The 15,976-nt window shown below is 41.0% G+C and overlaps 1 protein-coding gene across 2 annotated transcripts in view; it reads right to left on the reverse strand.

Moving 5' to 3' along the window:
* Positions 1-11,787, reverse strand: part of ATP5MC1 (ATP synthase membrane subunit c locus 1) — a 215,750-nt gene extending 203,963 nt beyond the window's left edge. The window contains exons 1-2 of one of the 2 annotated variants that reach the window (XM_044055397.1): positions 11,661-11,787; positions 10,755-10,803 (exon numbers count right to left, since the gene is read on the reverse strand). In XM_044055397.1, coding sequence (XP_043911332.1) covers positions 10,755-10,793 — 39 coding nt within the window. In that variant the 5' untranslated portion in view covers positions 10,794-10,803; positions 11,661-11,787. The remainder of the gene's footprint in view (positions 1-10,754; positions 10,804-11,660) is intronic. The other variant, XM_044055398.1, reaches the window with a different exon arrangement.
* Positions 11,788-15,976: the final 4,189 nt, after the last annotated feature.

Consider the following 15,976-nt stretch of genomic DNA (forward strand, 5'->3'; position numbering starts at 1 on the left):
GCCTTTTACAGCACACAAAGGCTTTCTCCAGCTTACATGAATTATTTTCCCTACATCATTCACACACCAACTGCCACATCATTGCCTAATCACAAGTGTGCTTATGCTCCACTCTAATTCAATGATCACTTTGTCAATCCTATGGCAACCACTCAAATTATAGGAACCAGGTTATCTACTCAAGGCAAGTAATCCTCTAAGCATTTCAACAAAGTGTTGAATTACAACTTGAGAAAGTGAAGCATGAATGAGGTCAAAGAGAATCAGAGGGGCTGCAGCCAACTAGTGGTTTTGGGGAGGGGGAGCAAGAATGCACATGCTGTACAAAAACTGGTGCAATCAGTATTACTGTACGGTACTGGAACCGAACCTGGACGGGTGCAATCAGTATTACTGTACAGTACTGGAACCTGGACAGGTGCAATCAGTATTACTGTAAGGTACTGGAACCTGGACAGGTGAAGATTAGTTGAGGAAGCCAGATCCTATGAAGATGGAAGTGCCCGAGACAGGTGATAGGATGCAGAGAGAAACAGCAGAAGGCCAAATAGCTCCACCTAGAGAAGATAGAGTTTATGGTGGCTTGTGCGGAAATGCAGAGGACAATCTGAAGATTTGGGACAGGCAGAAACAAGGGCATCCAAAGAGTTTGGATTGTGTGAAGAGTGACCTGCAATAGTCATGCATGACTGTCAAAACAAGACATGGTGACAGTAAGCATGATACCTGCCCCCCCCCCCCAATGCTTAAAATGGGGGTTGATCTGGTCACCATCTTGCGTGATGCCCTTCTCCTGCCAACCATAATTATTCCACAACAATTGATTGCATCACCCCTCACTATGTATACCTTTCCCTAATGGGAGGGATTATTCTGGAATCCTGCCCCGCACAAGTACCTTCCCCCTAATAGGAGGGAACACTGTCCAATGAATAGTTTTCTTGCCTATTAATCTTAATTCACATGCGCACACAGTCTTGCTCAAGGTCAGTCTGTACTTTTGTTTTCCATACATACAAAGCCCTAAACAATCTCATACCATTTCTTACATACCATTCCAGACTCCAATAAGGACAGGTTATTTGTAAATCAGAACTCCTCTGAAACTTTAAGCTAGACAGAAAACTTTAGCTACTAAAATTTCAGCAAGTTAAACTAGTCAAAACAACTAAGTTACAACAGTACAGCTTCTCCCCTGGGATCACAGCTGATCAGGTCATGCAAGGATAGTCTCTTCCATAGTATCAAACGTCAGCTCAATTCTCGTTCTGCATAAAACATTGTCCAAGACAGTTTGTAGCATGCAAAAGTTGCTGTGTTCAGACAAAAGGACAAAGTGCCAATAGGTAAGCTGCGGCAAGTGTTGACACAGGTCAGGCTTGTTACAGCCATTATGTATGGCTGTAACCATGAGCAGCTGGGCCTCCGTTTGAAGGATTTAAAGCCTACTATTCCTTTCAGCGATGCTGGACTCAAAAGTTGGCCTATAATTATAGGGTAGACTATTTACTGCTTGGGGACGGTGTCCAACAAGTTTGTTGGAGCACAGTCTTAAGGTTGGTTGGCAAGCTAAACTTAGTTTTGGGTGCTGCTCACCTAGTGCTGCTCAATTGTGCCTGGCACAGGTTTGCAACACTCTCCATGCTATTCCTCAACATCACTGCATTTATACCCACACACTCCCACTAACATCCATCAGCAATAAATTTAGTCGGTGTCAGCCACTAAAATTTATCATACTTAACCCATAACTACATCTCCTAATATGCTCTACCTCTCAAGCAGTTTCACTCCATCACACTCCTCCACCCTACCCTAATTTCACTTATCCTTCACTCGCATACTAAAACTCATTACATGCAGACTTGGCCACACCTACCTAAGCACACACCACATTTCAGTTCTACATAAACTTCAAATGGACTTCCAAAAATTAAAAAGTTACTTATTTGCCCCCCTTATGCAAAAACACATGCTACCCTCCAACCATCATTGCTTTACTCCTAGATCTCTGGGAGATCACATCCCCAACCCTGGGGGCACTCAGGATTCAAAGTTAGTCATCTCAACTACGACCTCCGCTATCAAGCTCTTTAATCCAAATTAAGAGTGCCTGAACTACAAACATGGATCTCCCCATATAAATAAAATGTATCCCTTATTGAAACATTGTTAAAAACCCTCCATTAAAATTATTTTTCCCCACATGGGTAAAATATATCAGGCCCGACCGACGGGGTAAAATATATCAGGTCTGACTGACAAGGGGGTGAGCTATTTATGCAAATACCCTATAACTCAATATCTACCCTTCTACAGTGCCAAAATTTGTAGATGCTAAAATTGTATTTTACTAGAGCTTAATACAGAAGTCACTATGTGGAATACAGATTGCAACTGCACAAATACTAGTTACTCCATAATTGAAGATAAACCATCACGGACCATAATTGAAGACATACCATCATGGACCACAAATCACACAAGCTCATGTACTTTTAACTGGACTACTCAAAATGAAGGCATCAATTGATCAATTCTCCAATTTCAAAGCAAAGGATGCAGTCCTTAACTGGATATTTAGAACTGCCCCTAACAAAGCTGGCGTTTCTGGATCACTTCCAGTTCCCTTGCGCAAGGGATTATAATCCCACATAACACCAATATACCAAGAGTGATAACTGCATCTCACAATCTGGTTCAAAATCTCAAATTTTTACCAGTCTTCCCCAAAAACCTTACCTCTAGGTTAAGCACTTTCATCTCAATAATCAGGCTTCCAAAAATGGGCTTACCTGAAACACTAACGGGGTGCGATTCAAGAAAGCATGGAAGCCACTTTAAAAGTCAAAACAGCAGAAAACATTCAAGAAACTCAAAACACTTAACCCAATGCATTGGGTGGCCATAAACAAATGTTGAAGCCTGGAAAACTACACATACAAGTCTCCTACCAAATGAAACCAAAGCTTTCAACAATTAGACTCCCACTTTATGGGAGTAACATCTGCACCCCTAAAGAATCTTAACAAATGACCCATTAGATGTCACTTCATTCAGAATAGTACCTCAACCAACCCTTCTCTCCAACCAGTCCCAAAGCCATCACAACTGAATCAGCAGACCACCATTCTGATAAATACTTGTGTTCCAGACCCCATAGACTACCCCACAATCCACAGGTGTATATTGGAATCAGATCTACCCTAACTAGTATTGGTGGAAAACAGTGAAATTACGCAAATGTCAACTCTGCCATACTTGAGGATATTTTGTCAAGGGAAGAGACAATTATATTCCCAGTTGCCAAGTTATTAAACTAAAAAAGCCTAGCCAAGTTAGCGTTTTCACTGTGATACAAATCCTGTTAAGAGGCCCATGGGATATATGCAAATGACCCCTTAATATCAAGTGTTCCAGCTATATAGATTGAGAGTCCATGACAACCAAGTCTTTGGGCACATTTAGGCTAATAAAGCCAAGCCCCACTTAGCTGTGGACGTGCATGTTTTGTCCTCCTTACGAGCTCATTAACAGCATAAGTGGACTTCTCCTAGATAACGCCTAATCTCACCCAACATGGCTTTAACCTCTCAACTATTACAGCTCTCCTTACGCAACAATAAATCAGCTTGGAGACAAAGGCAAACTAGTCTCTTCCATATTCCTGGATCTAGCAAAAGCATTTGTCCTCTTCTAGAGACATTTAAAACCACACTGGAGTAGAAGTGGGAGACAGAGGGGCAGTGGCAAACATGTCACTCATCCTACAAACCTGTAACCAGTGTCCCTCATGGCTCAAGCCAAGGTCCCCTCCTCTTCAATACCTTTTAAATAACCTCCATACTGCAGTGGGATAAATGCAGTCAATAGGATCCACATAAAACACCTCCTCCAATTCCCCTTATAATCTAGACAAAGGTCACGGTCCTCAGGTTACTACTTCACCCGCCTATAACTCTCCGCTACTCACAATCCATTCCTTTTAACAAGCTTATAGTAGCAACACATCTTAAGTAAACCCTATTACTGCTTACTCAACCAGCTAAACTGGTTGAAATTCAACTATCAAAATTCCAAATTAAACTGGCCCAAAGAACTGCTTACTCAACCAGCTAAACTGGTTGAAATTCAACTATCAAAATTCCAAATTAAACTGGCCCAAAGTACACTTCCAAACAAATGTGAACCAATGAAGACAGTAATGGTGTGATTCTCCATCTAGATACCACTCACTTCTACAGATAAAATATATTGCCCAAGTCCATCGACCAAACATGGTGAAGCAATGCATTCATCACTACAAGTGCTGGAATACTGAGCCCAAAAGTCAAGACTAATAAGTGTTTCAAACACCCTTAGGCCCCACCTTTTGTTTCCAAGGTATGCACCTGACAGTGATGGCTAAACATTACAACTGTTGTCCTTTTGGTCTTCTTGCATAATTTAAGCTTATGGACTTTCAGCCAAACCTAGAAATTCTTAATTTGCTGTCCAATACAAATGTCCTACACACCCCATTACCTGCAAATCAACCTAATGAGTTATCACTACCTAGTAAAACTGAAATTTAACTGCAAAATATCATTAGGATGAATCTTTTTTTTTTTTTTTTTTTTTTTTATATATATGGGTCTATGTCTGGTTACTGAATTAACATAGGACCGAAACTGAAGTTTTTGCACGGGGCAAGCCCCGCACTCCTTACAAGTTATATTTTACACGCCAACTCAGATCATATTACAGTGGGGAAAGAGTGAATTTCCCTAATCACTGTACTGTGATCTCCATTCAAATGCTTTGCAGTTTGAAAACAATGTGTATAAAATCAGCAACTTTTGTTTCGGTCTAAGTTCTGATTTTGTGAACACTTGTTTAAGATTTTGACGTTGTCGCCTCATACTCAAGTTTCATTTAATTCAGTAACCTGACAGGGACCCATTTCACAACTATTCCTCTCATGTTTCCTGGTCAAATTTAGACTTTTGAAAGATGCTCATCACATCCACACTGATCCAGAATTAAGATTGGGTGATCATTCAGTTCTGCCTTATCAGGATTATCCACTACATCCGTATTCAGTGCCTAGCTCTTGTTCCAGCTAGGTGTGAGCCTTACCATCAGGATTATCCACTACATCCGTATTCAGTGCCTAGCTCTCGTTCCAGCTCAGTGCGAGCCTTACCATCTGATTATCCACATCCGTATTCAGTGCTTAGCTCTCATTACAGCTCAGTGCGAGCTACAAAGTATCCATATTTTTCCATATTTAGGATGACCTTATCAGATTCTTTCAATCTTAGGTGAGAGATCTTTTACACAAACTGGGATGCAAAGAGAAAATTCAAGAGTGACTCCTTCACACAGGATTGTGTTCTGGGATGTCAAGTAATACTTCAAAGAGGTTTTCTTCTGCAGGTTTCACCACTCGACTTTAGTCAGAGACAAAATACTTCAGACAGTCTCATGGCACCCACAATTCTCATAATACATCTGGCAAGAGTCCACATAATCTACATGAAATTTTTGACCCAGTACCAACACCCTTTATCTTTTTAAATGCTGGTACTGGGGTTTTGTCAGAAATTTGGTGGAGACGTATCAAATTCAGACACCTTGGACTTCGCTTACGAGTGCAGGGAGTGTAGGACACCAAGAACAGATGCAAGCACAAATATCAAGGAGAGGAGTACCCAGATTAAGGAATCATGTACAATGTTTGGTCCCCGGGACCTCTTCATAGGTTGGTACTAGGCTATCAGCCCTAGGGCCTCTACAAGCCTAGCCACAACAATTCCCTGGCTGTTTCTTGAATATTTACTTCCCTAGTCCCCTGTCTAGCAGGGCGATTGACATGATTCCCCAGGGTGAATTTCCTATCTTCCATCCAATCAAGGTTCCTTCTGAAGAGGGCAAAAGAGGCGCTCAGCTTGACAATGTACAGGCAGTCCATTCCAGAGTATGGGGAGTTCAGTGGGTCAGAAACCTATCCCTCCAGCATGTTTTGTCCATTGTGATGACCAGGTTTAGATCCCTGGAGCATGTCAGATTGGGATTTTGTTAAGTGTAGCATGTCCAACAGCACTGGTTTGACAGACTTGTATGTTAAGCAGAAATCACCTCTTGAGTAGGCAATATGCAGAGTATATCTGAGCATAAAGTGGTTACAGCACCACATTACTGTGGTGTCATCAAGCAAGGGACAACCCGGTCATAACCGCTTTGCAGACTAGCCAAGTTAGCTTGGGATACAACTTCACTGTACAGTCATCCTGCATTCCATCAGAGCAAAATTACATGGCAAAAAAGCCAAGCAGGACTAGTGCAGACAACTATATCGGGGCATCTTTCAAGATTTGATCTGTCTGTGGGGAGTTCAATGGCCCTGGAAGATGGACTCTTTTCTTGGACAGGAACATTCCACTTTTCCACTCTAACATCCAAGGTACTTCTGATTCAGAAGGAATCAGATCATTGTGGCAATTCCCTTCTGGCCCAAGCAACCATGGTTCTTCCTTCTTTTGGAAATGACCATGGGCAATTACAACAAGCTTCCTCAGACTGATCACCCATACAAGAGTGGATCTAGTTGGTGCCCACAACCCATTCACGGCTAGTCCTCTGGTTTTACAGTATTTGTGGAAGCTTCTATCCTGTGGCCTTTTGATAAATGGACCTTTATAGCAGAATAAGTCTTCAGCATGTCTATGGATCTTCCTCTTTCAATGCGGTCTCATGTCAAAAATCTTTTTGAAAAGGGGTTTTCCTTGTGATCAGTTGTACTCTCCAACACTTGCACTATCTGAAGCAGAGCTAACCTGGCAGAGTGTAGATCAAACAAGGAATATCTGAACTCAGCAGGAAGTTTACAAGGGTTGCAAGCTCTTGTGGCGATTCAACCCCCTCGTTTTCCGTAGGGACAAGGCTTGAAATAGATCATTTTACATCTAAGCTACTATCAGACGTTACATTAAAACTATCCACTTCCCAGTTTTCTTGCCTGAACCTAAAAATAAGGGAGAAAGGCTAGTTTATACTTTGGATGTCCACAGACAACTCCAGATACTATCTTGACGGTACCAAATCTTTCAGATATTTGGATTGATGGTTCATTTGTTGTAAACATAAGGGATAGACTATTTCCTGTCTCAGTCTGCTACAGTTTGCTATACTTAAAACTATTCCACCAGGGTCCATGCCCACTCAATCATGGCCTTTGCTGTATCCAAGGGTTGGATTCTAGAAGTAGGTAAAGTAGCTCAAGTACAGTAAAGTGAGATATTAGAAGGGGATAAGCAGGTCAAGTACTTACTGCTTTAAAGAAAGCTGAGAAAGGTGAAGGTGTGAGCAGGGACAAAGCCAGGAGGCAGAAAGAAATAAACTTGACTGATATAGGAATTTTATTCCAAATTCTAACTACACTATTGAAATGGAGACTTTAGATGGTAAGCAGTTACTTGACCAAAGGGGAAGATTGAATTGGAGTAGGGGTCTTGCTGGGCAGGCAGATGGGGTATGGATCATTTTATGGGTTAAGTTGAGCTGAGCACTACACAGGAATACAAGATGGAGTTCAATATGCTGAACAAAGTAGAGTTTGGTAAATTGACTTGCCCAACAGTAGAGATGTGAATGATTACTGCTGTAGTAGCACACATTTTTATGCTGGGATGTTTGGTTGTTCCTAGCATCATCATTTCCTGCCAAAGGACAGAGGGAGGCTGGGCCACGAAAGCCGAGTGCCCAAACTAAACAAGCTCAAGCTGCCTGACTGGTCCCCGTCCATAAGAATTGCAATTCCCTATCCACTGATCCAAACTGTTTTGGAGAGCAAGGAAGGGCAGCTCTGCTTAATGTAAATAGAAGCCTGTTCCAAAGCAGGGACAGACATTTGTTTCTCCTGCAACTTTTATTTGTGCCACTGACAGTTTGGATCCCTAGACTGGGAGACCCTCATGCTGTTTGACTTTCAGATGTGTAGCAGCTCCATCAAGGCTGGATTTATGACTACTTGTAGGTCAGATATAGGTCACCTCCTCAATAGTCAGTAGGAGACAGTAATGGGATAGGGTTTTTAGTCTATTTGCATAGATCTTTAGAGAAGTAAACATCCTTAAGAGTTGACTCACTAGTCAAGCATCTGGGATGCTTGTGTAGATACTCGTGTTGAAGGCTAGGTTACTAAGGTAGCAAGAAAAATACTTGTTGCTCACATTATAAGCAATAGCACAGCATCTAGGTCCAGAGACATCATACCACTGTATTCAGCCCCCACAACCATAGAGTATAATGCCCTCTTCAGTATGTACCTGACCAAACAACTAGAATGCCCACAAAGGGTCCTTACAAAAAGAATACAAGGAGTAAACACAACATCCTACACAAACTACCTCCAAGCACTGCCTCTACTCAGCATCATACAGACTGTCAAGTAATCTTTGCCTGGCGTACAAGGCATCCCTGAACCCCATTTTTATTAACCCTTTACACATCCGCAAAATGGCATCAGAACTACTAGATTAAAAAGACTTAAAATTTACTGAACAGATGTTTTAGAATTCCCATCCTCTGGAACAGGCTTCCCCATCCACATGGAGCAGAGTTCCTCCCATCTATTTAAGCCCAGCTTGACACTTGTGCCTCTGATGGACAGAGGCAGTCAGCAAATCACCCCCTTACAAAAATCTAATTTTTGGGTCACATTTGGGTTGCATAACTAGGTTTAAGCGCCCTGATGGTCATGAGCTTAATACACCAATGAACTGCATTTGTGCCCTTCGATGGCAAACTCACAGTGCAGGTTTCAGAATAGTGTGTGTTCAACATGTGAAACTGCAACAGTGACAAACATTACAACATACAAGTGGCACCTCACTCCTTCTGCCCCAAGCACACACAAGGCACTTTTGGTGGGCCCAAGATAAACTGGTCTAGAATTATACGGACTAGTTTTATAGAAAGATTACTAGTACACTGAAGAAATATCCCCAAAGAATCCTGGCAGAATGTTCTATGCAAAATTATGAAGAGGGAAATTAAGTCTGCATTTTTTAGCTTCAAAAGGATGAATTACTAACATGCTGGTTACATGTATACAGACATTCTTAAAAATGAAATCAGATGTGCCATTCATTTTTAGTGTAAAATCTAGGTCAATGCACACCCCCCCCCCCCCAGCCAAATGAACTGCAGTTTTGTTAGAGCCATGTAATTTAATATTTAAACTTTGGATGGTGATCAGACTCCATGCAAACAGAAAAAATGTTGCTAACAGGGCCAGGTTTGACTCCTCCAAAACAGCATACCTCACCCACACAACACCCTTTCCACTTTGTGTCACTATTGTGGGGTACCCTTGCTTGGACCACAGCCCATAGTGGGGGTGCCCTTGCTTGGACCACAGCCCATAGCATTCTAGCTCAGACATGGCCAGGGGTTTATTGCATCCATCTACTGATCATTTAGTGTACATACAGAGCGACACTACTGCAGCCCCCTAGAAGTTGAACAAATGTCTTGTTATTTTGTACCACTCAGGTCTCTCCCTATGAAGTCCAGCACTTCAGGACACCTCCCTCCTATGTCACAGGAACTTCAGAATGGACACAGCTCTGTGCTACAAAAGCACAAAGTAACATCTTTCACAAAGATGAAAGTCTTGGATGAATTCTTATGATTTCTCACTTCCTTCTGTTTGGTCTTATTTTCTTTGAATTACTTTAAGCCAACAGTTTTAAACCAAGTCAAACAGTTTGACTTTCACATAACCAGAAACTGATTAACCTATTCAAGATCACATGAGGCAATACAGATTACATTCCACAGAATAATGGTAGTGATAATGTACTGCTGAATTCACTGATACAAGTAGGAGTTTCTTGCATTGTAAGAAGTTTTTTTTGCAGTGAAGCCACTTGCTGGAAAACCTAATTGTCTGGAAACAGTCTAAAACCTGCAGTTATGTTACAGCAACTTCCTGTCTGGAAAGAGCAAAAAAGTAACCATGACCTTGGATATCAGTCCACCCCATAGCAGGCAGTTTAAGACAAAAGCCTAGGCAGCATGTCTGAGGAAAAATTGTGTAGAGTAAGACATCAAAGATTCTATTTGCACCATTTTCCCCATCACACAGAGACTTACTGCTTCTATCCAAGTCCAGCAGTACAGCAATTCTTTACTTAACATGTTTTGTAATCCCCACAGAATATTGGACAAACACAGGTTTTGTAATCCCCACAGAATACTGAACATTTTGCCGCCGCCACCACCCAACAAAAGATAAATGTCTAATGAAAGCATCAGACAATAACACTAAATATTCAAAAATCAGAGCTGTATTTGTCAGGCCAAAACAAAATAAGGTTGGGGGAACAAAAGATGGGGAGCAGAACAGAAGTAAAACCTTTTACAAAGGCACCCATTACAAGTCTTCCAAAAGTACCACAGCTCTACCAAGAGTAGAATTAACATTCAGGTTCTACGATTCTAGAAATTTAACCATATACTATTTTTCAAGACTTCTCAATCTGAAAACTCTCATTGCAAACCCTGACCTTAAACTGAAAAGCTAAATAAGCATCCCAAATCCAAGAGAGTTACCCACTGCTGATAAGACAAGTTTAAACTTCATCCACACATGCTGCAAGAAGTGAAATTGGTGATCACATCTAAAAAAACACAAGACACTACATAACTATTCCAGGTTCAAGCACATCACAAAAAATGAAAGCTGAATTGAGACTCACAGGACTTACCATTGCAGGAGAAATTGTGACTCTTGTGCAGCTATACATTTTGAAAAACCTGCAAAATAAGAAACAAGTTGAAGCACAGTGGGAGAGTATTTTATTAAGCACTAACCTTCAAATAAAAAAAGAAGGTTGATCACTTTACTAGCAAGACCTTCTAATTTCCCCTGGGGTCAAACTAAATTGTTTAGTATAAATTCCTGAAGTGTAGATTTCTAGATATTTAATAGAAAATTAAAGGCACTGCTGCCCACTGATGACAGCTACTGTCCTTCAAGTTCAGTCAAGGATAAATGCTAGACGACCCCCCTCACACAACAACTTTATCACACATAAGGAGCATCAATAACTGTTAGACAACATATTTTTGTCAAATGTAGACAGTCGATATAAACCCACTTGAGACATTTTAAAATGTCAGTATCAAAGACAAGTCCACAATCCGATCAATAATGGCCACTACTACAGTGAATTAAGAACACGAATAACAGCCCTAAAATAGTCTGAATTCATTTATACCTGCAGCTTATATATGTTATGCAGAAGAAACGTAAAGACCCAACAATCAAATAACCTAGCAGAAAAATGAATCACGGGTGCAGGAAAGACCAGCAAACAGTCGAACTTTATATGCAAAGAATCTAAACAGAAAATAAAATAAAACTAAGATGAATCAAAGCACCGCAAGCAAATAAGTCTTGGCTTATAACGGCATCGATCCCAAACACATAAATCGCTACCACCAACTGTGCAAGGATTGAGAAACGAAGGGCAAGGGTACGTGGCCAACGCCTCCCAACAACAACCAATTTCCTGGTTTAATATACACGTGAATCAATCCTATCTAACCAACAGATATAATACAAGTGAACCAGTAATTTAGACAGAAAAGACAAATAAAAAGAACTTAACCTGTCAAGTATCCAGCCCCAACTACTGACTATCTAAACAGCAGCTATCCCAACCACGACCGACACAGTCACCTTGGCATTTATAAAACGCACTGTACTACCCTCTGTCGTAACTGGTTACTGTTGCACCCGCCTTCAATCTTATTGGTTATCACTGTAACACGTTCGCCTGACATTGGCTATAAACCTTGCATACTTCCGCCATACGTAGCTTGTATCGCTCTTCATGCTATTGGTTATTTGTAGAAAGAGGGCACTTTGCCCTCAGGAAATATTGGCTGAAGTTTTGGTCAGTATTCGGAACGCATAGTTTTTCCTTACGCGTTCATCACATTCCAACGCTGACTGGTGTGAATGTCCTTCACTTAACTGAAACGGAAGCTTATTTTCTTAGTTCCCGCTACTTAATCTCGCGGTATTTAAGCTTTCAATTAGATCAGACGACGTTAGCTGTATGTTAAGTAGTACTTGAAATGGAAGATGAAGGTTGCTATGTGAGTTAAGAATGTTCAATTCTTCGCCCATCATCTCGGTTTGGCAGGCCACTTGTGTAGTGAATTCCGTCGTGGTATCCAGTTTTCTTGAGTACCTCCATTACTGCGTTGGATTCAGCCACGCCACACAGTCAAGTGTTTTACAGGATACAAACAATGAGTATTCTAAAATTGTGACCAAGTTTTCTCCGTTCCTCCACCAAACTCCTAGTTTAAACAGCTGGTGACTCTTTGCTAACTCTGTTGGAAAGATATGGAACTCACTACCACCAGACCCTAGAACCTTCACTAACTGTATTCAAAAACAAGATTAAATATTACTTTAAATCACACTGGATATGTCCCTGCACCAACCCTGACTAATGCTCTGTCCATCTCGCACGTCTCTCCTCTAAGTGTCCTCTCTTCAGGCACCCCTCTCAGTATCACAATGGCCAAAACCATAACTAACGCTACTCAATATATTCTTAATCCTAAAGGTAATATACTGTTACTACCTGTTTATACATACTTGCATTGATATGTAAGCCGCAGGTGTTATGTGGTGTTGTATTGCTTTGTTCCATAACCTGTGAGTAAATGTAACCTGGGTGTATGTTGTGCCATACACCAATTGTTCTAATAATTGTACTGTGTGCATGTACCTTGGAGCTTTTCTCTCCTGAAAATGGACATTAATCCAGTTGGACCATCCCGGTTAACAAATGTAAAATAAAAATAAAGTTTTTAGAATGATAGCAACCTACGCCTATGAAGGAAGCATTATCTTAATTTATTTTTTTATTTATTTTACATTTGTTAACCGGGCTAGTCTGGCTGGATACATGTCCATTTTCAGCAGAGGCCCGAGGAGAAAAGCTCCACTAATAGACTACGACAATACATGAAGACTACTTACTAAGTAGATCAAACTTTTTAACAGAGAACAAAACAGAAAACAAATCACAATGTCCCAACAGAATACAGATTGTCTTGACTAACTTAAGTAGGTTACAGTAAGATGAAGATCAAAGTTCATATCATGTGGTTGAGGAGATAAATTCAGGCACAAGAAAATACAGTTGAGTGAAGGATATCTGAAGTGTAGGTATGTAAAAATTAATCATTGGTCAGAGGTAGAGGAGAGTGATGGTATCACACAGAGTGAAAAGAAAGCTAGTAGTTAGGCAAGCTAAAAAAAGCAAGTTAGAATGTAAGGAGAAAAGTTGGTAGTAAACTTAAGGGAGAAAGGGATAAGTGGAAAAAGAAAAGTGTGGGTAGAGTATGTTTAGATAGGGTAATGGTATTTAATCAAATTAACTGTTAAGAAAGTAAAGTTAAACAGGAGAGTGAGGTATATAGGCAGTGAGACAAGGGAAATGGGTGAGGGACCAGAAAGGGGGTTAGGAATGTTAGTTTAGGTAAGAATGGGAGAGTAAAGAAAGAAATATGCAGACTGTTCAGAGTAATAAACAGTAGTATGCTCAGTCAGGGTTAGAGCAGGGGCAGAGCCAGTGGATTTGTAGGTGGTTTTTTATCTGTTTTTTGAAAAGGTGGCATGATGTTAGGGAGGTCAGTTCAGTGGGAAGTTTATTCCAGTATGAACCGATAGTGTTTGCAAATAGGGAATCACCTGATTTATTATGAGATTTCAAGGTAGTCACTAATAGTTTGTTGGCTGATCTGAGTGTCTTGAGGTTCTTATAAGCCTATGTCTGCAGCAGAAGTGCCTTTAATTGTCTTTAAATCCCACAAAAATTCTTACCAGGTCACTGTTCTGGGTGCAGTCTTTTCCATCCCTAGTAAGTTACACACTGTTGTGAATATTCATTCCCAGCTGAGATAGCTATTAAAAATCACCACTTGGGTATGAAAATCTTAGCACAGGGTCAGAAAACGGAACACTATTATTATTCATAATAAAGACCTTTATATACTAGATTCTGTATAGTAAATTATAGGAAATGTTTGTGTAGGATTATAGGTTCATATGTTTATACTAGACCTATCTGTGCATCCCAAATGTAGGCAACAAGTTTGGTGCCCTAGAAAATCTTGTACGCTAGGGGATGGATGGTCATGCAGTTACAGGCTACCTCTGCTTAGACCAAGGGTGAATTTCCAATTTCCCAGCCACTGGTCAAGGCTACACTTGAATAGGGTCAGGGAAGAACTCTGCTTCAGATAGATGTGAAGCCTGTTCCAGAGGAGGGGTATTCCTTGAGAGGTATACACATTCTTCCGACATGTCCTATTTATTTCACAAGCAAGTTTTTGTACAGGGTAACTCTGATGCTATTTGTTTTGTGGATATGCAAGAGTTCAATCAGAGTGGGATTCAGGGATGCTTTGTATGCCAGACCTAGATTGCCCTTCAACAGTATGTAGGAGGGATAGGGCTTTGATGTGATCCGCATAGGCCATGTTTTCTTTTTGTGAGGAACCTCTGTGGATGTTCCACTTGTTGCATGTGCCTATTCAGGTTCATAGCAAAGGTGTCATTGTACTCCGTGGTGGTCCTGATTAGGGCTGAATACAGTAAAATGGTGATTTCCTGGGACCTAGATGCCATACCCATGCTTATAAGTTGAGCAAGATGGGACTATTTCTTTAGACACATGTTGGTCAAAAGCCAAGTTACTGTCTATATGTATCCCCAAATCCCTGACTACTGGGTCTACTTTTAGGGGTGTGTTATCAACCAGGTTGTTTTCTGTGGTAGCTGACTTTCCAAAGGGCATTATTATGAATTTCTTGGTATTGAATTTTAAACCATGGCTCTGGTACCAGTCATTTGTGTGTGTTAGCCCTTCTTGGTGATTATTAGTGTCTTGAGGGTAGGGTGGGATTCTGTGACAGTTCCTGGTTCCAAGAAGTAGATGCCAAAAATGAGAGGGAGAGTACAGAGCCCTGAGGGAACTCTGCTAGGGACCAGCCTTTTTGTGGAGGTGGATTCCCCTATCCTAACTTCTTGGCTCCTGTCAGTGAGCTATCTGGCTATCCTGTGGGTGACATAATGGATTATACCCAATTTAGTGAGCTTGTGTACAATGCCCGAGTGGGATTTTGTGCTGAAGATGGGCAGTATACACCTTTTTGCTCTCATCCATTGCTTTGGTGACTTTCTTGAGAAAGTCCACCAGGCGTAGTAAGCAGGACCTGCCCTTGATGAAACAAGACTTCGTTGGATGCACTGCCTGAAGGTTTTCTATGTCATCACTTATCAAATCCATAATTACTGTTTCCATGGCTTTAAATATGACACTAGTACAGCTTATGGGTTGATAGCTTATTGGGTCTTAGCTTGCTGGGCATTGCACTTCCTGCTGTTTTTGGACATGAATTTCGTCCTTCTGTTGTATACCCTATTAATGCTGGGACTCCACTAGAATGGCTTGTTTTTTGAGTTTGTTCTGTGCTTACTTTGGGTAGGTACTGCTACCTCTGTGAGCTGTACACGATTGTAAAGGAGTTTTGTGAACAAATATGCATAGGCAGCAGTGTTCCCTGGGTTTGGAGAGTGCTTACATTTTGCCAGGGTGTCATTTAAAAGTATGAGGTTTACCTTGGAATAATTCCTAAAATTTCCAGAGGTTGCTGGTGTCACAGGCTTATGTTTTTATTTCAAAGGAGACAGCTTTATGGTCTGACCTGACCAATAATGTTTAACTGACAGGGTTGGGAGGGTGACCTAATGGTTAAGGTGTTTGCCTTACAAACACAAGGTGCAGGGTTCAAGTCTCCCAAGGGATAATTGGTTAGGCTTAAAATGGCTCACAAGGGCAGTTAGCCTAGTACTGATTTATGAACTTATAAGGGTGTTAACACACTGAAAGATGCAACA

The sequence above is a fragment of the Protopterus annectens genome, chromosome 13.part0 (assembly GCF_019279795.1).
Source record: "Protopterus annectens isolate FY-2018-M chromosome 13.part0, PAN1.0, whole genome shotgun sequence".
NCBI classification, from domain to species: Eukaryota; Metazoa; Chordata; order Ceratodontiformes; family Protopteridae; genus Protopterus; species Protopterus annectens.